At 36.5% G+C, this 23348-nt stretch overlaps 2 protein-coding genes and 1 long non-coding RNA gene across 3 annotated transcripts; 2 read left to right on the top strand and 1 right to left on the bottom strand.

Annotated features, from left to right (window-relative positions):
• Positions 1 to 7290: 7290 nt before the first annotated feature.
• On the top strand, positions 7291 to 9141 carry LOC122308536 (aspartic proteinase nepenthesin-1). Its single transcript, XM_043121912.1, has one exon. It carries the CDS (start codon positions 7659 to 7661, stop codon positions 9006 to 9008), a length of 1350 nt encoding a protein of 449 aa, XP_042977846.1. The 5' UTR covers positions 7291 to 7658; the 3' UTR covers positions 9009 to 9141.
• A 7081-nt stretch (positions 9142 to 16222) lies between these two features.
• On the top strand, positions 16223 to 18461 carry LOC122308047. Its single transcript, XR_006241898.1, has 3 exons — positions 16223 to 16368; positions 16471 to 16548; positions 17242 to 18461. It is a non-coding gene; the product is annotated as an uncharacterized LOC122308047 (long non-coding RNA).
• Positions 18462 to 21931: 3470 nt separating this feature from the next.
• LOC122306523 (protein FAR1-RELATED SEQUENCE 5-like) lies at positions 21932 to 22462 on the bottom strand. The gene has a single exon (XM_043118951.1). It carries the CDS (start codon positions 22460 to 22462, stop codon positions 21932 to 21934), a length of 531 nt encoding a protein of 176 aa, XP_042974885.1.
• Between the last annotated feature and the right edge of the window lie 886 nt (positions 22463 to 23348).

Raw genomic sequence — 23348 nt, 5'->3', positions numbered from 1 at the left:
GCATAAACTCCGTCATCTGCCGAATTGCTTCGGCTATGGAGTCATCCCTGGAGGCATTGTCCCGTGGCTCCTGAGTATTTTTCCTTGGTCTCCCCATAATCCTGCCACAACACCACTCTTGACCCTCCTTTAAGAAAACAAATAAAACCATCATAAAACCAACAAAACAAAAACAACACTACACAGTAAGAAACAAAAGAAACCAACATGCAAAAACATAACTAAACAAATAAAAACAAGCAAACAAGCTCACACAAATAAAACAAATAAAAAAACTATACTTAACATAAACTTTAAAACACAACTTTTAAAAAAAACATTCTGGTACTACCTACGGGACACGTGGTTTTACCCAGAGCCAAATCGCTCTGATACCACCTGTGACGCCCCCAAATCCCCACGCCCGAACACGGGGAAATCGAGACGTCCGGATAGTGACAACCCGGGTCACCACCCTATCGACAGGTGCCAAGTGTGTGCAAAGGCAACAAATGTGCACGAAAGAACACGCAGCGGATAACGAAAGTCATAACTAAGTACCAGAATTTTTTCTTAACGTAATACAAGCTGTTTAAAACGTACATAGATAAAATATTACAAAACACAAATAAAGTTTTAAAACCATAAAGAAAAGCATAACATCAGCAACCCGGCGGAGCCGCATCCTCTGGCTCAGCCTCCTCCTCTTCGTCCTCTAACTCTGCACCACAAGCTACGGAACCAAGAATGGTACCGCAGGTAAGTAAAACCCAAACACTACCAGATAAAAACACATAAAACTCAAACAAGATGCATGAAACATGCCCAATGCACAAAGCTCATAAAACACAAGTTTTCCACACACGCCAAAAACCCATTTGGCCCAAAAACACACAACCTTTCTAACTAACACGCCAAAAGTCACATTTGGCCCAATATCTCGCCAAAAGTCCATTTGGCCCAATACCACGCCAAAAGTCTCATTTGGCCTCTCAAACCATTATCCAATTTTAACCGCATGCACCATGACTTCCCCTAGGGGTCATCCGCACACCCTGGCTCCAGTGCCACACCGCAGAGTACCACCGCGCGTGTGACACCTAACAAGCGATGCCCAGTTCCGCGCCCCGCGCGTGAGTAGCCAAGCATCCTCTAGCCCTCACCAGCGAAGGCCCACGGAGTCGGTGCGTAGGGCGATGTCCGGTTCCGCGCCCGGCGCGTTCGTAGCCAAGCAACCCCTAGCCCCCGCTCCCGTCGTCTAGCGACAACTCAGGGGACATCACTCAGTTTATTCCGCTCCCGAGTGACCAGAGGAGCTCCACCGGAATAATACCCCATCCCGGCTTGGGGTCGTGATACACACGCACCCGTAAAACCACTCACGCCAATACACAGGCTTTTCACACAATTCCACAAACACACGTGCATGCACCATGCAATGCCATAACAATGCATAATAAAATAATCAAACAACATAAATAAATTAAACAGACAACTCCGTCCTCCATCCATCCGACCCCCGAAACTCCTCGGACTCAGTCCGGAATCAACAACCAACAACAATAAATAAATTGTATGAGCGATATATATTTAAATCTGAAAATAGGGTTTGAAAAATACTTACAGCGCTATACGGTAATTTTAGAAAACAAGTGGCGTTGCAAACGGCGGCGGAAAAGCAACGTCACAGTGAAAATTCACTGCGGCTGTGGGTTTGAAAAACCCACTTTTGAACGGGGACAAACTAGGACACGAAATTGATAGGGAATGGTCTAGGGATGGTTGTGAAGCTATTGGAAGTGATGAACGGCCGTGGGTGGCGGCGGAATCGCCGGAAATGGCCGGAAAGTGCAAATCGGAAACTAAGCTCGTAGGAGCTGTTCCGGTGGTCGTTGGAGGCCGGAAATGGGTGGGTTAGGACGGCAAGGAGTCGGTGATGAAGTGGTGAAGAAATGGTGGCCGGAGGTGGAGCGACGGCGGCGGATCGGAGGAAAAACCGTGGAGGCTTTGGAGGGCTTTTCCGGCCAAACGGCCGGCGGGATGGGGGTGGTTTTCGGTGGGGAGGTGCGCCGGAGGGAGGGGAAGAGTTTGGGACCGGTGGGGGGCCAAATGGTGGCTGGACGGCGGTGGGCCGGTAGAGAGAAGGCTCCGGCCGTGAGGGAGAGAGAAGAGAGAGAGAGAGCCGATCGGGGGGGGTTCGGACGCAGGGAGAGAGAAAAGAAAAAAGAAAAAGAAGAAAAAAAAGAAAAAGAAAGGAAAAAGAAAAGAAGAAGGAAAAAGAAAAAAAAGAAAAAAAGAAAAAAGGAAAAAGAGAAAAGAAAAAAGATGTGAAAGGAAGTGAGGTCCAATCCTCACTCCGGGAAAACAAAACTAAACCGCCAAAAAGATTAAAAACCACAAAACAACTTAAAGAAATAAAACACAACATCAAATAAATTAAATTAAATTAAAAAGCAATTTTAAAACGCAAATAAATTAAAATAAATAACTGATATATTAATTAAAATAAAAACAATTATTTCAGCGAAAATACACTCAAAAGCGGGTCATCACAAAAATCATTCGACTTATCGTAATTGATTTTAGATGATCAAGATAATTGAAATAGCAATATGAAATGTAAACGTTCATAATATATTCTAAATTTATATCTAGTGTTTCAGTAACTGAGCAAAATAATGAGTTTTTGATAAGAATCATTAATCACGTCTTACTAGATCTACATCATTCCCTGAAGTGAATGATAATGAATTTATATCATTCTATTCCCTGAAGTGAAAAGAATTATGCGTTTCATTCAAAGAAACTAAGAGATTGAACGTGATAATGAATATCTTTTCGGGCCAGAAGCTCGTATTGGAAAAGCGGTAAGCTTTCTTTTTGAGATGATATTATACAAATTATTGAATCAAATATTATGATGCATCAAAAGGTGATATGATTCAAAATATTTGTATCTTTTCATGATTATCTTGATCATCTAAAATCATTCCTTATCGTAATTGATTTTAGATGATCAAGATAATCATGAAAAGATACAAATATTTTGAATCATATCACCTTTTGATGCATCATAATATTTGATTCAATAATTTGTATAATATCATCTCAAAAAGAAAGCTTACAGCTTTTCCAATACGAGCTTCTGGCCCGAAAAGATATTCATTATCACGTTCAATCTCTTAGTTTATTTGAATGAAACGCATAATTCTTTTCACTTCAGGGAATAGAATGATATAAATTCATTATCATTCACTTCAGGGAATGATGTAGATCTAGTAAGACGTGATTAATGATTCTTATCAAAAACTCATTATTTTGCTCAGTTACTGAAAGACTAGATATAAATTTAGAATATATTATGAACGTTTACATTTCATATTGCTACTTTAGGAGCACATTCGAGACGTTCATTCAAATATATATTCTTTCCACAATTTTAATTATGTAACTTCAGGTGCATAAATCATAATGAACTTTTGGTACAAGTATCAATCATTTAAATTATGAGATACTCAAAAGCTGTTATTGATTTAGGACAATCCTTCAGGGATGCTCCATTCTCATTCCAAGATGAATCTTATCATCAATAATTCATAACAAGTATAAATAAATAAAACTTGTATATAAACTATGTGAATAAACATAGAATTTATCAAGTAATAATAATGAATATAATCATTAATATTTACCTTAGCAATTGCAAATACTATATTAAAAACTTACTTAAAGTTGACGATTACTAACTTTAGAATTATTAGAATCTTTGTGACAACTTCCCGCTAGTTCCAATACAATACAAATTAATTTATAACCATAAACATTTATAAGCAGTATTAAGAACATCTGCATCCTCATATAAGGATGCCGATAAGTTTTCAACTTTCAACAACTGCACCCTATTGTAGGCCTAATTATAAAGAAGAATTTCCAAGTCAAAAGTTCATACCTACTCCTGCAGCTTTTCCACAAAGTATGCTATGAAAGTCCAAAAACGAGATGTAAATTGCAGAGGAACTGACAAAGGTCCAGCATCTATTGGGGTTGAAGCACAGCGCTTGGATTATCCATCCATCTCTAAACCAGGAAAGACTGTCCTGGAACTAGTCAGATGAAAAATCTCCTTATCTCTACAACTGTTAATCGGCACCAAGAGGCTTCCTGCAACTCACAGCCACCATAGATCGACGAAAACAGTGCTTATAAAAAAAAATCGCCCTTCTGAAGCTTAATGTAGGAAGCGCCCCTTCTGCAACTGCAAGTCCCATACAGGTACAGTTGATTTAGGAGCCATAGATCTTCCTGAATTAACTTTGTCCGTGCCGGAAGTAGAAACAAAGCCGCTGGAAGTACTGGAGCTTCCCTTGCTAGCTAAAGCCACGATCTCTCTTGCCTTGTTGGCCTGAAAGTCTATGGTGGAAGAAACTCCATGGGTTGCGCATTTGAAGGAGCCGCAAAGTTCTGTCTAAAAGCCTCGGTTGAATTGATCTCCAATTTTGTTAATAAATCTTTAGTGGTTGCCGCCGGAAGAGATCTTTCTGGATTTTCTTTGGGTTTCGGTTTCCGAGTGATTCCAAGGCTGAGATCTTTGAGATTTCCTCTCTCCGATTCCTTGCTGGATCCAGATCGAAAAGAGAAAGCAGAGTGCTTTCAGAGCTTTCCGAGGCCTTCATCCGGCTGGGGACCAGCGATGGTGATGAGAGGGCCGAAGAGCGATCCATGAGAACAATCTAATCTTTGGGGGAGAATCGGGACCGTATGAATCGTGCACAGAGCTGTCCACGCCATTGATTTGGGGGTTGAGCTTCTTCATCCAGCCCAGCATGTGGTCGAAGGACTGATTCTCCATCATGAGCACTATAATAGTTCTGATCGGACTCGTATCAGAGCTAACAGGCATCGTTATTTTCCCGTTTGGCCTTGGAGAGGCCGGAGATCTTATGCTGAGAGAGACAACTCGTGCTGATAACGTGTTATAAAATCATGAAAATAGATAGAGAAATTCAAAGATAGATAGAGAGCTCAGAGAGGTTGAGAGAGAACGAGAGAGGAAATTTTCTTATTGATCTGTTATCAAATTTATCTCTTTCTTAAAGAATTCAACGATATATATAGGCGTACAAAGGGGGACTATGCTATCTCACTATGCTAGCACTATGTACTATACATATGTCGGCCAACTCACTATGCTAGTATTATGTATTATGCATTTGACGACTAGATAAATATGATCATACAATTCAACATGGTTTACAACAACCACCAAATTAATGATGAAACAAAAGCAAGTACGAGCTCCATTTTAACTGGACCCAACATTGTTAGGATCGAGATGCAAAGTGTGTGACCACCAATATTACCCATTGTCTTGGCCCAAGCAGTTCGGCTTTAGGAGCTAGCACATATATAGTACGTACTTCCAGTCAGGAGAGCCCAGATCAAATACGGCCGTACAATTCCATATAAGTAGATTGTTTTTTCTGATAAGAATGGAAATACATGCACAACTGTTCCGGACGTGGCACTGTGGCATACTGATTTGATTTAAGGGAATAATACTCTACTCATAAAATAATTATATAAAAATAATTCTAAAAATTAATATAATTTGATGTGGTTCGTTATATTATAATATTATTTTTATTATTAATTAGATCTTAAGGATTATATAAAGCCACATTATTGACTTAATACGGCAATGTGAGTTTTTTTTTTTTAAATAACTAATCAATTAACTTTGATATATTATAATTAAGAATAAATCTACACAACAGCCTCATACTTTTTCACATTATTAAAAAATATAAATTTATTATTTTATCCTCTATTATTTTATATTGATATGTTGAGTGTGTAGTTACTGGTGTAGCAGTACTCTATAATTAAAGGATACAAAAATACATGAACAAAAGCTAGGGGAATCCCGTGCTCCCAGGATAGCGGGCTGTCCTCCGCCCGAAGCCCCAAATCCAGATTGTATATACAGGTTGAGAGTACTCCTTGTGCTGGCCACCAATTGGCTCGGTGGGTATACGCATTTTAGTATTGGGCTTGCCTCTGTTTTCCCCTAACACATATAACCAATTAACAAAATACATGCTTAAAAAATTAGCCAAAATACACTAACTAGTTTAATTAAAACATGCATTTAAATTCAATATCATATATATATATATACATGTAAGTATGTAACTTAATATGTAAGGATAAATAATAACATGTTAATAACTTAATATTAATATTTATGTATAAGAGTAAGTTTATACCAAAGGACGAGTATAAATAATAAGATTAAAATTCATGTTATATTAATTTTATAATATGTATAATATAAAAATATTATAACATATATATTTTGGTTCGGACCAAACCGGTTTTTAATTGGTTTTGGATTCTTAAATCGAAACCGATCAAATTGGTATTGAACTGGTCTGAATCGTTCGATTCGATCGGTTTTTTCTTAATGCCTGGCTTAGAATTGTACAAATAATTTCATTTTTCTCCAAGTCGTATATGTACGTGAGAATCTATAGAATTAAAAGGAACAAGAGTTTCTATTTTCTTTGAATTAGGTAGTTAAGGACCATAACCATTAAAAAAAAGAAAGAATTTATAAAGATATATATATTATAAAAGAAAGAAGAGCCATATCTAAGTGTCTAAATTCGCACCTAACGATAATAAGACCACCCAACTACTATACCAGCTTTTCCTCACACCATTCACCAATGCTTGGAAAACAAACTGAAACAAGCTAGCTAGCCAGGGCAAGACGATCCTTTCTTTTTGGCCTTTTGTTTTGCTCCTTCAAAATAAATATAATAATATATTGTATATATAACCAGTTAGCCCACCAACCTAACGTCATTCAATTTTAGGTCAACTTCTCTGTTCAGAAATACTGATTACACGAAAGAATACTGAGATTGAAAAATGGAGTAGTACTCGTGAAATTATGGTGTATAATGATGGATCTTGAAGAAAACTTTACATCTATCCAAAGTTGCAATCATATGCATATATGCTTTTTCTGATGATTAATCATATATCAAGCAGCTGGTGTGTGTCAGAAGTTTGTACATTTTGCATAATATTTCTGCTATAAAAACATATGATTTATCACCGTAAGTTTGATTGTTCTGAATGAATCTAATTCCTAGCTTGTTCTACACATATGGCCCAGATGATCTTTGAGACAGCAGCGAAAAATATTGTTATTTTTTTATGTAATTAGTGTTAAAATGATAAAATTTAAAAGGAAGGAAATGCATTTTCAAGACAATAAAGCGTGGGAACTGGGAGTACTAATTCCCACTCGCCTGGCCTCTCAACACAATATTTTTGCCGTTTTTGAAACCTCAGTTCCCTCAACAACCACGCAATTGACTCTGAATTAGCTGCCACGCACACTAGGGTGATATCTCAACCTCTGCGGATGAAGTTGGGACGTCACTGTGTTTTCATTGTCTCATACATCTTCAGATCTCTCATAACTCCAGCTTAATCTTCTCATCTTTTCCACAATTTCCGAACGGAAAGTCGCTAGCTAGCTAGCTACTACATCTTCTGTTTTTTCATGGAATATTATTGCCATTTCCTCTGAAAAATCCTTAAATTATAGCACCGCTTTCTCTCCCTCGCTTTTCCACTCTCGCTTTCTGATTGGTTTACACCCACCCATGGCTTCTTTACATTCTTTATCTTCGTTTATATCTGTAACACTAACTTTAGTTATCTTATTTGTTCATCCTGCGTTTTCTGTCTCGATTAGAAGAGCTCTTGAGCATCAGACAGTGCAAACTGGATTCCGAATCACACTTGATCATGTTGATTCTGCAAAAAACCTCACAAAGTTTCAACGTGTCCAGAGGGGAATCAAGCGCGGGCAACACAGGTTGGAAAAGCTCAGTGCAATGGCCTTGGCAGCCACATCAGATAATTCAGAAGTTGAAGCCCCGGTACATGCAGGCTCAGGGGAGTTTCTGATGAACATGGCAATCGGCACACCGCCGAAGACATTCTCAGCCATCATCGACACGGGCAGTGATTTGATATGGACTCAGTGCAAGCCTTGTAAACAGTGTTACGACCAGCCCACGCCAATTTTCGATCCGAAAAAATCATCTTCTTTCTCTAAGATATCATGCAAGAGCCAGCTATGCGAGGCACTGCCCTCTTCAACATGCCAAGACGATGCTTGCCAGTATTTCTACCAGTACGGTGATTATTCCACAACAGAAGGTGTTATGGCAACGGAAACCTTCACGTTGGGGGACTCCGATGATAAAGTTTCGATTCCTAAAATTGGGTTCGGTTGTGGGAGTGACAACGAGGGAGATGGGTTCAGCCAAGGTGCAGGCCTGGTGGGGCTCGGACGAGGACCCTTGTCATTGGTTTCCCAGCTTAAGGAACCCAAGTTCTCATACTGCCTGACTTCCATTGATAACTCCAAAACCAGTACACTTTTGTTGGGATCTCCAGCAAGTGTAAATAGCACACAATCATCAGAAGCAATCAAAACCACCCCTTTAATTAGAAACCCATCTCAGCCATCTTTTTATTATCTCTCGCTTGAAGGCATCTCTGTCGGGGACACTCGCGTGCCCATCGATACAAAAATCGAAGATGATGGCAGTGGCGGCCTAATCATAGATTGCGGGACGACCATTTCCTACCTTTTTGGTAACGTCTTTTCCAAAATTAAAAAAGCATTCATTTCTCAAACAAAACTTGCCGTGGACGATTCGGGTGCAACCGGGCTTGATCTTTGCTTCACCTTACCATCGGATACAAGCGAAGTAGAGATTCCCAAGTTGGTTTTCCATTTCAAAGGTGCTGATTTGGATTTGCCTGCAGAAAACTATATCGTTGCTGACTCAACTAGTGGAGTACTTTGCCTGGCCATGGGAAGCTCGGGGACCTCGGGCATGTCGATCTTTGGGAATATTCAGCAGCAGAACTTTCTGGTGACCCATGATCTCAAGAAGGAAACCTTATCGTTTGTTCCTACTCAGTGTGATCAGCTTTGACCATCTGAATTGATCTATATCTGTGTTTGTTTGTGTGGTCTCATTCATGCATTGAGATTATATTGTAATAACATCTATATATACTTGCTTTGTAGCTTGAACTTATGAATGCAACTTCCATTATATTGATTAATAGCGTCCTGAGTTCTTGCAAAAAAAAAAAAAAAAATGTAACTTCCTTAAATTTAGTATATTAATCAACAAAATTAACGACCAGGGAAAAAATATAACGATCTACGAGAGTGCATGTCTTTTCATTAACGTGATGATCAAGAAGCGTACGAAAGATAATGAGCACGAGAACCTTGAGCCAAAACTGTAGTTTAATTTCATTTTGTTTTTACGTTCCTTTCCCTTTTTCAATCATCATGAATTTCTGGTCGATCAGCAATGCTCTCTTAAAAACAAGACCTAATTTATAACAAACTTATGGCTTTCCAATGTTCAATATATAGAAACTTAAAAGATGACTTGTCGACTTCGATATTGTAATGCTATACGAAACAAATTCAAGTTAGTTATTTCCAGTACCGGTTCTAATATTAAGTCAATAGATCAAATATATATATATATATATATATATATACGAGTAATGCTACTTACATTCATTTCTGTATATTTATTATACACTCGACTGATATAATTAGCTCCCTCAATTTTTTTTTAATATATAGACAATCATATCAGTAGAATAATAGTACGTAAAAGTAACTGAACATAAATTTTTTTAAATCGTTTTCTTTTATATATAAATACAAAATATATCAAGAGACATAAAGCATTCATCGATCTATTTGCTAAAATACGTAAGCAAAAATAAAGTTTGAGGAAAAAAAAGCCAAATAAATGCCGGTCGATTTCTTCTAATGCGACTTATAATTTGAACTTGCTGAAGGTTAGTGCACCTTGAGACTAGTCGAGACTTTGATCTGGACATGCCAATTAAGAAAAAGTTTTAATTATAGTCTGAGTGCTACTTCTTGTGGACTAATTAAGTGGCATTTCTGAAGGTCGTCCATGGTCCTGTTTTGAAGAATCGGTTCTGGTCCTCTGTATCAGTAAAGCAGAACAAGATCGGAGGTGCTGCGCGCTTTCAGCCAAGTCTATATGTAAATGTGAGTGGACCCGATCGAGCACTTCCAGAAGAAGATCGAAAATGGAGGATTTGACGGTGCTGATGATGCTTAATTAGATCGTTTTGGTATAACAGCTTGCCAAACTAAGAGGTGGGAGGCCATTTTGTTTGCTGCATCGATCTACATCATGCATGGTAGCTAGAGTTCTTGTGGAAGCTATCATGGCAGCTGAGAGCTGAGGTAATTTGGTTTGTAATTAGAGTTTGAATGTCATTTTCATTTCGGTATATAATCATTGATATTTGGGTAAAGAGGAGCTAGCTATAAGTAGTGGTTGGGTGAGAGGCAATTGGAGAAATGTGGTGGAAGATATAATAATTGATTGGCACTGGTAGGGGGAGAAACATTGTCGTTGCAGAGTTGTGGGAATTTGTTTGGCTGCATGCATACACAACACACACATATGGTAATTGTGGGAAGTTTAATGTATTTTGATCGATGTTTTGTATTGGGCAGTGATGTCTGGTGGTTCTTGGAATATGACATTGTTGTTGTGTGGGTGGAGGGATATATATTTGTGAGGTTCGTTGTGCAAGGAGGTGAAAGAAGGGGGTAAGGAGCTAAGTGGTGGTAATATTGGGTTTGATTTCTAGGTGGGGCCGGGGCGCCATAGCCGGGTTCGATCTGTTTGCCGTGGTGGCCGCTTGGGTTTGGGGTGTTTAGGGTGGAAATCAGGGTGAATGAAAGATCAGATCCAGCAGAGGGGAGGGAATTTCGTAGTGGAGGAGGAAGAAAAATTGCAATGGAGATGACCTCAAGTAACAGTACTAGCTAGTAGCTAATAGAAGTATTTGCTAATGAGATGAAGTGTATGTGAAATCATTAAATCATCATTGTTTATTCCAAAAAAATAAATTGATGAAAAAAATAGTAATTAATAAATCATTGACGGAACTCCGAAGGTAAAATGACTATAAATTAGAGGGGAAGTAAAGGTTCACCTACCAAAGACCTTGAAAAAGTTCCATGGTAAAGTATTATATATATATATATATATATATATATATTATAATATGTTGCCATCCAAGTAATTAATATTGTCAATTTTCTTAATTTTGATAATTAATTACACTCAAAATTATCCTGGATTTCAGATTTAGATTTTTGTTGCTGCAACTCATAAAACTGGAATATTAAACATTTTACGTGATCTTGAGGATAAAATTACTAAGATTGAAATCGTAAATTAATTATATGAAGTAATAATTTGGAGTATAAATTAATTATAATTTTAATAGTTTTGATATAAAACCGAGGATGAATTTCTGAGTTTTGCTCTCTGCCTTGAATGGCTGCCGAGAGGTTATATATATATAGTAAATTGTTTACAAGATAGAATTAGTTACAGAGTTTAAATATTCAAAAAGTGATAATGTTATCTCTTATAAACTTGGGCTTAGGACGACGGTATCCGAAGACGTTGGGATAAAGTTGAACTTGAAGCTGCTGTTGTTATTTGAAGTTTTGAATTTGAACGGGTCTTATCCTTATCACGCCCCTGCAAGTTCAACGGGGGAGATCTCACGTTGAGCTTGTCTCGCAAATGAGAGAAACGAATAGAAACCAATGGTTTAGTGAGTACATCTGTAATTTGATCTTTACTGGATAGGAACCGAACATCCAATGATTTATTGTGAACTTTTTTCCGGACAAAATGATAATCTATTTCCACGTGCTTTGTACGAGACTTAGTAACTCCAATTACTTTGGCAAGAATGCTTTCGGATAAAGATGACATGAGAATACTCAATACAATCTCGTCTTGATCAAACCAGTGAGAAAATTCTGGATTAAAAAGCAGACGGGAGCTGTAATTGACTTATCAACCTCTGGGTTTGGGATATGTTGAGAGGGTTGAAGACAACTCCCATCTACGTAGCCAAAAAGATGTTGGCCTCTAATCTAAGGTATGGCGTTAGAAATTAAAATGGTTTGTTTAAATTAGTATGATATTTGTAAATTAATTAAAAATACACGTAATCTTGCTGCATAGACTGAACATGCTGTTCATGCATATATATTAGCATGGTTTTTTCAATTTTCAAATTCCAGCTAGTACCCGAAATTAGGTGGGCTTCGTCTAGTTAGGTAGGACCTAAGAAAGATTGGAAGAGAAATGGGCCACAAAGATCACCATTTGAAGCCCAACATAGTTGATTTTGGGCACCCCCTAAGAAAGTAGAAGAAACTGATATTTTAATTCCTAGTTCAAGGCTTCTCATTAATCAATCTTCTGCTTCCAAATTTACCTGGGATGGAAAGGACGTGCGGCAGAAGGCATATTGGTTCAGGATGATTTCCGTTTTCTATGGCTGTGGGATGATATCCAGTTAAAAGATGATTTGCTCTTCAAACGTCCATCCTTTGGCCTCGTATACCTTTTGCGTATGCATGAAAATATATTCTGACTCAATTGTTTGATGGGAACAGTGTCTACCGGATGTGGTGTAACTAATATAAGATAGACCAGTACTTAACTGAAGTTTTAAAATAAGGTCAGAATTTGGCTCAATGTAATATAAACACGCCGCTACCTCTACCGTAAATTTCCTTCTCCTCCTTAGCCATTACTTATTAGCTTGTCCAATTTTTTTTTTTTGGATTTGTCACTGATTTTATGCTGTTGTTTTATTTCTCACTAGATCAGAAATGTTTAATTTGTGGCTTTTCAACCATCAAACTGCCACACGCGCCACCACCATTGTGTTCACCAACCGCAGATCTTCAAAACTTTGGTGGAGGACCCGCCAAACGATTGCTGCACGATTCCCATGCGTTGCCAAACCCGTGTGGCTTTTTTACATGTTGTCGTGTTTTCCAGCCTCCTATCACTACACTCGTGGCACCGTTAGACTCCTCACCTCTGGATCTTTTGGGTCTGGACACTTTTTCTCTGTCCTCATTGGCGCTGTAGCACGAAAACTGCATCAGCCAAGCATTCATCTGGATGGTCACTAGCGAGCCAGACTGTGCTATTTTAACTATCTGGCTATGTTGCGACTTTCCCTAACTGAGAACTTAGGGGAAAAGGATGTGAAGATTTTCTTCAATGACTCTAGAGTAGATGTTTAGAGTGCTTCTTTCGCATATGCGAATCACAACCACATTTGACAAAATCCACCAGTTCGATTTTATAATCGCTATTTCAACGGTCCCCTCTCAATTTTATAATCGATTTTATACCATTTTAAGATTATCTATATGTATTTATATACATAAAAAACTGATAATTAATCAAAGAAATGTATGTAAATGTAAGTGTGTATCGTATATGTATTTATGTGTGTGTATATAAAGAATGGAACAATATTTTTAAAATGAATATACATTAAAAACATTAAAAAAAAAAGTAGAAACATTGTTGTCAAAAGATAATATTAGTGTCGATTAATTGCTAGGCGAAGGTTGTGTTGGTGGCCGAAACCAATAGCCATCAGTTTTATTAATTTAAATTTAATTATTTTAATATTTAGTGTGTAATCTAGTATATATGTGTGCAATTTATCATTCATTAAAATGTTGGAAGTACTACTATATTTTTATTGGAAGGCTTTTGTGACGCCTTGAAAGAATATTTAAATCAAAAGGATTTTCTAATAATTTTGGATTATGGATCTTCAAGGAAATATATGAATATTATGGATTTTATTGGTCGGAGTACCATTTCAAAGAGTAAAGTCAATTTGTGATCTTTAGAGTGAACCCAAAGCTTATTGGATTTTATTAAGATATTTGTGGTCATAATTAGATAAAAAGAATTATATTATTGGATTCGTTAGAATTTTTAGAATTTTATGATATAATAATACTATTTATGATTTTTGAATACCTAATAGACCTGTAGGAGAGTGCCACATGTAGTTAGTGTGCCACCTCACCAACCGGTTGACTTACCTTTATGGGGCGTCCAATGCTAACTGGAAAGGAAAAGTCTTGTTGTAGGCCACTTGCAGATGGAATGGCACACCAAAGCTGGCATGGACTAAATGAAACGGAGCGTTTCATCTGAAGCAGGAAGAGATGAAATTGGCTTGCCTCATGCATTTTTCCTTTTCCTTTTTGGTTTTTCCCTCTTTTTTCGTTCTGAACTTCTCTCAGCTCTCTTCCCTGTCTGAAACTCCTAATCTAAAATCTCCTCCCCATCAATTTGCCCCCAAACTCACTCTTGCTGAAGACTGAAGCTCGAAGACTCCACAGTTTTTCTTCATTTTGATCACTGTTGTTCGTGGACTCTGCAACATAGATATGAGGAGTTTGGTCGGGGAACTGTAATTTGTAACAGGTCTCTCTCTCTCTCTCTCTCTCTCTCTCTCTCTCTCTCTCTCTTGCTTTTGGTTATTTCACCTATTATCTATGATATATATTGCGGTTTTGGATTTCATTTTGATCGTTGTTGTTCGAGGACTCTGCGGCGTAGATCCGAGGAGTTTGGGAAACCATTAATCGAGCTTAACATGTCTCTGTCTCTGTCTCTCTCTCTCTCTCTCTCTCTCTCTCTCTCTCTCTCCTGCTTTTGTTTATTCAATCTATAACATATGATATATATTTTTGTTTTGGTTATTCGATCTGTACGTGTTGTTGGATTTTATTAGGGTTTTGTTTTTTTTGGATTTGATGAATTTTTAGAAGCCCCTAGTCTGTATGAAGATTTTTTTTTAGGGTTTTTGTGAGAAAATCAATTCATTTTTTTATGGCTAATCTTTTAATCCTAAAACCTGTAATAGTTTTGGTTTTGATGTTCTGTTTTGAAACCCGTAATATTACACAAGGATGTTGAAGAGGTAAATTTAGCTAAACATCTAGACCTTTCTTTCCTTTCAAAACTCTCTTATTAATTTTCTTGTTTGAGTCATATAAAATAGATTGTGAAAGTGAAGAGTGAGAGCCGAGGTGACTTGCTTGACATTTTTTTCTTTGAAGTTTAAGCTTGAAGAATTTTAGAGGTGTATCCGATTGATTTGCATATCAAGTGTTCTTTAGTGTTATCTATAATTCAATATATTTAATCTTCTGAAAATTGATACCAATACGCACTTATCTTTTGTTGAAGTTGAACAAGAGTAGCTTTAACGCTGAACCTATTAATGGACAGTTGAAGAAACTCTTGTAAAACAAGGCAAAACCAAGATAGTTGACTTTTGGTTTATTTGAGTTATTTACTTGCTCTTCATATTAATTATATTTGCCACTTAAGATTGGAAAGAGTGATGTCTGTAGTTATTTTGGGGCTAATGAGCTCATGTATGGAATTATTATTTTCAATCGTTTGAGTTCTTTTAGGATATATTCATTTTAATGTAGCATCTTTGATGTGTCACATAATTTGAACTGACATATTTGAGATGCTGAGTTTGTTCAAAGTGGCAAAGAAGACTGTGCTAAAAAGTAAGACCATCTTGACTGACATTGAACGATGGCAGAAGCTATTAGGATTCTGAGGCAACTAGTAGTTCTTATTCCTCTTCTTGTTCCTCGTTTGTTCTTAATATTTTTTTGGTTCTCTCTCTGTCCATCACTAAGTTTCAAAATTCTTATTTTTTTGGTGTGCTTTTTTTTTTTTTTAATTTTTTTTGATTTTTATTCTGTTTTAAATTTGGTGTATTTTTTATTCTAACTTCTGCCTTATAGTACTTCAATTGATTGTCTCTAGAAAGACTTGCTGCCTAGGAGGTAGTCATTATGTTAATTTAATGAAACTGAGATGGTAAAAGTTTCTCTGTTTTTATTTATTTATTATTATTATAAGTAAAAGTAGCTTGATTGAAGAGAATTTAATAGGCGTTGTCCAAGTAGACAAGGAGTATACAAAAGAAAAACTTAATTACATTCTAGCAACTAGAAAAAGAAGTAAAAGTTCCTCTGTTTTGTGATATAGGAGACTTTTTTATATGTAGGTGTAGTTTTAAGTAGTGGCGTTATTCTTTTAGATTTCGGTGGTGGTTGGAACTTCCAATATATGTTGGTTTGTAATCTTGTTCTATGTTAGCACTTCTATCTTGGCAAATCTGTAATAACTTAGGAATGCTTTTAATTTAGCCTTTTAGGTTGGGCTGTCAACATGACCTTTTTCTGGTTCGTATAGTGATATTTCCCCTTCCTCCCCCCCCCTCCTTTTTCTTTCCTATTATTTGGAGTTCCAATTGAGGTCACCATGCAACGACAGCAATCTAGCAGGCCCATTCCCCATATTGTGGTTAAATGTGCAGACTATCTCATAGTATCTGGTAAGTGAATTTAAACTAAGTACACTTTGCTAAATCATTAACAAATGAGCTTCACTTCAATTTCATTTTCTAAGAGTAACTTATTTTTTGTTGATTTTTAAGGATTAAACTCACTAGACCTTTTGAAGTCTGAAGGAGATAAAATGGTCATTCAACAATTGGTTTCAATATAAAACCAAGGTTTCTCAAGAGACACCTGGTCAGTTTCCATGGCGAAAGATATGGAGACATAAGGCGCCACCCAAAGCAGCTTTCTTTGTGTGGACTGCAGCATTGGGTAAAATTCTCACAACTGATAACTTGAGGAAGCGTAGGGTGATCATCGCAGATTGGTGCTGCATGTGTAAGAAGGGAGGTGAATCGGTGAACCATCTCTTAATACACTGTGAGGTAGCAAGAAGGTTATGGAATGAGGTCTTTGGCAGATTGGACTTAGTTTGGGTGATGCCGGAGACGGTGGTCGGGGTTCTGGCCAGTTGGAATAATTTGAGAGGAAATCAACAAATAAAAGAGGTGTGGAAGATGATCCCTATATGCATTATGTAGTGTTTATGGCGAGAGCGCAATGACAGGACTTTCGAGGACAAAGAGAGATCGATGGAGGATTTGATAGTCTTTTTCTTTAGAACTCTTTGTACATGGACCATAGCGGTTGATTTCAATGGTTTGGGTTACATGAATTCCTTATAGCCATGGATCAAACATAGAACTGGTCACTAATCTTTGTATAAGGCTTTTGCCTCCTTTTTGATAATATAATTACCTTTACTTATAAAAAAAAAAAAAAAATCTTCACTGTTGTCTTCATTTATTCAATTTTCAACATCTTATTATCTCATGCTGTGATATAATGCCATATGGTGTTGATTACAGATTCAAATGCATCATTATCAGAGGGAGTAAATCCACTTGACATGGTAGCTCCAATAAAATGCTATGTCGAGTATATGTCCTTTTTATGTCTTTCCTCCATATTTACTGCATTCTTTCAAAACACCAAGAGGATTATTTAGTTGATCAAGTGAGATATGCATCATAGTCCTACTTGTAAAGATAAAACCATCCGAAAGAAAATTTTTAGCATCATTAGATGCTATTAAATGGAAAATATGTCCTGATCTATTAAAAAATTCATACCATGCAGCATCTAAACTTATGGAATCTATCTTTGTGCAGTTTTGTCCATTGACAGTTGTTAAATCTAGAATTATGTGCGTCGTAAGGTATGCCCCACATGACATAAATTGCTCTTATTGTCCTGACACATGCAAAAAAGTCCATGTATGATCTTCCTCTTGTAATAGAAGTAGATTAAAATGACCAACTTGGTAGATTAATTATTCTTATCACCATTGTGTCAACTTGGTTTAACTTCCTGATTTCTCTATTTTTCATTAATACTCCACTAATCTTAACAAATACTCCACCTCTCTTATCTACAAAAATACTTCTAAAACCCAACAGAAAACAGTGAATGAAAAACACTATTTTTTTTAGCAACAATATACTTCATTCTAGATTGGGAATATGTTATCTGAAGAAGAAAATGTATCATCGTCAGTTTCTTCATTTTCTCTTGTTAATCATACTTTGAGAAACAACCTAATGTACAATTGTGGGTCACCTGCTTCACTTAGAACATCGAACACGCTAAGAAATCCGGGCCGATCATTATTTGGGTATTCAAAGTACAATACGAAGGTACAAAAAATAATCATTTAATACTTTGATAGTACCGATTTGGGTTTGACTAAAATTTTTGATATTGTTACATTCTCAATCGTTTGTTTGTTTATACATGGGTTACCACATTGCAACTATTTCATATGAGCAGATAGCAGTCAGGAAAGAGATAACAAACTTATGAAAATAGAAATTGAGATTTTAAGGAAGAATGAAGAGTTTCAGAAAACACATGAAGAGTTTCAAAAAACATAGGAAGAGCTTTAGAAAACACATGAAGAGTTTCAAAAAGCACAGGAAGAGCTTTGAAAATTATTGCAAGTGTTTTGAAAAAGAGAGGAAGAGGTTCAAAAAACTATGGAATTTATTAGACATTGGATGGAAGAGGTTCGCCTAAGAGATGGCAAAATTGTCAAGAGGAAGTTGGAAGTCCAGCGTCAACACACACATATTTGTATATATTGAGAAATTTCTATATTACTTTATTTGTACTTGATACGATCACATTGAATATCTATTGAATGAAAATTTAGTGTATAAATCTGGATACTTGCGAATCTGTGCTTTAGAGTAGTAGTTATGGAAATACCTAGAATATTATAAGAAATATATGTTTAGTATTTTGGAACTTATGGGACAACACTTTTGAAAAAGTGTTGCAATTTGTATAGCTGAATGTGACTGTTGATTCTATTAGGGTTTTATCAGGCTTTTATTAGCTTAAAATTATGCAAGTTAGCTATTTTGCAAGGATAGGAAATGGTGCATTCTTGTTGTTTTAGAGATAAATTTGTCCGAATTGCATAAATCCACTTGATCGAGAATAGAAATTGAGAAAAAAATTCTAATTTGGTTTGGTAGTGCAGGTCTAACATTATTAGTTAGCATTTATTAAGTTATCTGGCTTAATAACAATTGATCTATTTGTATGTCGATTGGACTATTTGGTTTAAACATAAGCATTTAATGAAATTGAATCTAAAACAAGCTAATTTTTACCACGTACTCCTCCTAAGTAGGTAGAATTTTAAAGCATTGGCCAAATAAATAACTTTTGTTTTTTCACTCACTGGGGATATTGCCTGTTTAACGATCTTTTGGAGAATCTGTCTTTGTTTGGTAATAATTGGCTATCTGAGGCCAATGCTTATGATATTTGTAGCCAGCTCTTCCCTAATTTCCAATCAAAATCTAAAAGCATGTAGAAAATAAACTCCAATGCCAAGAAAGCATCTGTGGATGTATTCAAAGAGAAAGAAAATCATCTCAAACTCCAAATAAAAAGTCTTCAACTTGAAAAGCTAGCAGCCCTTGAAGAGAACCAAGCTCTAAAGCTTGAGATGGAAAATCCATCAAAGGACCATGGATGGAAGACAAAGCAGCTCTTGTATAATCAAAAACTAATTACAATAACTAAAGTCCACCCATCGAAAAATATTTACAATAGCTTCACTCATCAAAAAATAATTATAACAGCTCGAGTTACCCATTAAAAAATATTTACAACAGCCCCACCCATAAAAAAATAATTACAACAACTAAAATCCACCCATCAAAAAATAATTACAACATCTAAAGTTCAATTTTTCAAGTCTGGCTTCACTAATTTGGACAATAACCCTAGCACCATGGTGGTTTACACCGAGCTGCTCGACTCCCCATCGTTCTTCCCCTCACTCTTCCTATTTTTATACAAAATACCATGACTCATGAACATTCTTGAACTGAAATTAGAGCACACCAAATCAACTATATATGCTTAATCAATATCGTAAATTAAGATCAAACTTGATTTTAGAGCAAAAAACTAGAACAATTATTAGTACCCAATTCCAAGCTAGCTGAAAATCCATAAAGCAAACTTCCTTCACACCCACATATATATTAATACTCCACCCAACCAGCAGGCCAAAGAAAGTTCCTTTAGAAATTTATTGATCATCATGATTAATAATTCTAATCAACTAGATTAACGTGCATGTACACACCCCATAAAGTTAGATTTATTTTTTTTCATAAGCAAGCAAATTTAGAAATAATATTAGTGCATAAGCATTCGAGATACAAACCCCATAAAGTGACTTATTGCCACGGTTGTGTCCTAGGCATGCTATCCGACTAGGTTCCATCCAATCCAAGTTTCATCTGTGAACAAATATAACAGTTAAAAATCAAACAAACATACTAACAAAATATGGAACATTTACACAGTATGACAAAAAATAATGAAGACCATTTACACTTTCTTGAGTCTCATTAACTGCAAAGCCTAACTCGGTGACACTAAATTCCAACGCTTTGGTAGTGTTTTGAGGCGGCTGACAATGCATAAGCAAAATATTAGATCATAGTAACCGGTATAGCATAGAATTTTTCCTAACATTAACAACACAATATAATTTGTCCTAACATTAAAAACCCGTATGTAACCTGAAATGGGACACTTTGTTGTGTCCCAACATCTGTTTGGCAAAACAAATTCCTACACATTCCAACAACTTCGCCTTTTATTCCATGTAGTTACAAAGGAGAAAAAAAAATTATATAAATTTATATATCATTACTCTTAACAGTAAAATACACAATATGAAGATAAAATATTCAGAATGGTGCATTGAGTTAACTTGTTTACATTTTCCTTTCTTACTAGCCTTCTTTGTCGTGGGTTTCACTCTCTCAATCATTGATCTTTTTTTTTTTTTTTTAATCTGAGAGATGGTGGTTTACTTTTTCCTCTCACTACATGGAGACTCAGTACTTTCTTAAAACTCGTAGCTGTCATTGTATCTGTAGTTGTAACTACAACCTTCAAGGGCGGCTTGTTAGTGCGGTAGCCTAAGTTCATTGCATCTAACTTAGCTAGCATATCCTCAGTGTCTTCATGGCATGAAGATGCATTTGTGGCTACTTCATAGCATTTCTTGATGATACGTGAATATCTGCTAACTTCAGGCCTCTCATCAACTATGTCATAACTATTTCGTATAAGAGTATATGTCATTTTCTATGTTTTTCCTCTTTTGATCTAGTATGTACTTTTTTAGCACCGAATGGACTTTGTTAACTCTCATAATGCCTAATATATGTCTACACAATATCCCTCTCATCTCAAACAAGGCACATGAACACTTCACCTCGCATTCGACCTCATTAAAGTACACCGTGTGGGTCACCTCCTTGATGAAATCATCAACATTTACTTCATCTTCTATATGGTATGTTGCAATTACAACATCATTCCGGTGTAGAGTTGGAAGAGTTGTAAGTATCCCTATTATGTCTTTTTGAACTTCTCTAAATTTATTGTAAGTGTATATGTCTTGAAAAATCTTCTCAAGTGGAGAGGGAGAGATGACAGGAATTGTGACGTTGAATGAATGGAAGTCCACTGCACTTTCATTCTCAATCTTCTTCCTCAATACATTATCGAACTGATCGACAAACTCTTTTAAGTTTGTCTTAGTATGAACATACCCGTCGAAAAAAGCATTCATGCTCTCGCTTCATTGGACCGTGCTCATTTCAGCCTAGAAAACTACTTATGAATACAAGTATCCAATATGTACGCTCAGCGTATAAACTCTTCAACCAAACATTCTCCTGCAAGTTGTACTTTGTAACTAACACTTCTCAAGACCCCTCAAACTCCTTTATTGTGTGAGAGTCATATACACAATTTAGTAACTGATTTTTCAACCTACTTTTGTATGCATCATGTGAACCTAACTTCTCAGGCGATTTTTTCAATATATACCATAAGCAAAATATGTCGGTTATTTGGAAAGACAAGACTTATTGCATTTTTCATGACTCCATCTTAATTTGTGATAATAGCCTTAGGAGCTTCACCATCTATACAATTCAACCAAGTCTAAAATAACTATGTAAATGTTTCTGTATCCTCATTGGTCATGGTTTTTACACCAACAAACGGTGCAAATGACATCCTATATCTGTTTGTCAAATATGTCGTGTCGAAGGTCACAATATCACCAAAATATTTGCAGGCTGCCTTACTTTGTGCATGCGCCCATAATACATTCCTCAACCATCCGTCATCATCCATATCCATTAGTGAAAATAATTCGTCTTTTTTGTACTGCATCCTAGAAAAATACTCACGGAGGGTTCCAACACCACCTTTCCCAAGTTGAATGTGTCGTACCTTGTCAATATAATTACGATAGTCTTTTTCATTGAATGACAAGTTCTCAAACCTACTCGCTTCTTGCACAAGAGAGGCGAAACTCTTGTTTATTCTTATCCCAACCTGATCATTTATATCTAACACTCTTTTAATAGACTCGCTCACTTCTTTATTGCAGCAAAAGAACCTCGACTTTTGTAGACTTAAGCCGTGATTATGAGAATTGTTTACACTTGACACCTTCAACACCCATTTTTCTAACATACCTTACAATTTGTCTTTGATGTTGGATGTGGCCTCGCAACATTTGACGTATGGTTTTGTGCCTTCTCACCCCAAGCACAACCCAATGTGACATATCTAAGGCTCTTATCCTCAAACCTATGGCTCCTTTGTATCGTTATCCCAAAACCGAATTATTGCCCATATGTTTTAGAATAAGAAAGTAATTCCTCTTTAGATTTAAACACCATCCCCAATTTTGTGCCCCAGACAAATCGTCATGTTTGGATTCAACAGTATCATGAACAGAGGGCGTAGACATACTTTTTCCAGTAGAGTCAGGTGTGAGATTTTGGGTTTCATCGACATGGCTTGACTTGCGGAGTGTAAACCAATCGAAGGGTCAAATGATGAGAGAAACAGGGGAAGCAGATTTCCCTACAGTTTACACCCACAAAATGAATTAAATTGATTTCAAATATGGTTAAAAATAAGCGTACTACTTAATGAACGAATTTATCACTTGACTAGTTCGTGTAAATGCGCTAGTTTTAGGACGCTCGAAAATTGGGGGCAACCATGCATTTGGCATTGGTGGATGGCAACCATGTATATAGCTTGAGAAATCCGGATAACATGGTATTGGTGTCACCTAAAATATAAAACAGTAAGGGTTATGAAACAAAGATGTACTAATATAGCCTCACGTCATGTGATTTAGTTATTTGTTCCTGAATTACACGCGAAAGCAGAAAAATTAGTACATAGAAAACAAGCAATGTAGAGTATAGACATTATTAGATAAATCAAATGAACTTGATTTAATATTCACTTCACCTGGATTTGTAGATTGGTTGATGGATTTGCAGTAGGAGATGTTGATCTAAGTGGATAGAATGGTCTTGGTATCATTAGTGGAACAAAACTA

The sequence above is a fragment of the Carya illinoinensis genome, chromosome 4 (genome assembly GCF_018687715.1).
Source record: "Carya illinoinensis cultivar Pawnee chromosome 4, C.illinoinensisPawnee_v1, whole genome shotgun sequence".
NCBI classification, from domain to species: domain Eukaryota; kingdom Viridiplantae; phylum Streptophyta; class Magnoliopsida; order Fagales; family Juglandaceae; genus Carya; species Carya illinoinensis.
This window is presented reverse-complemented; position numbering and strand designations above follow the sequence as displayed.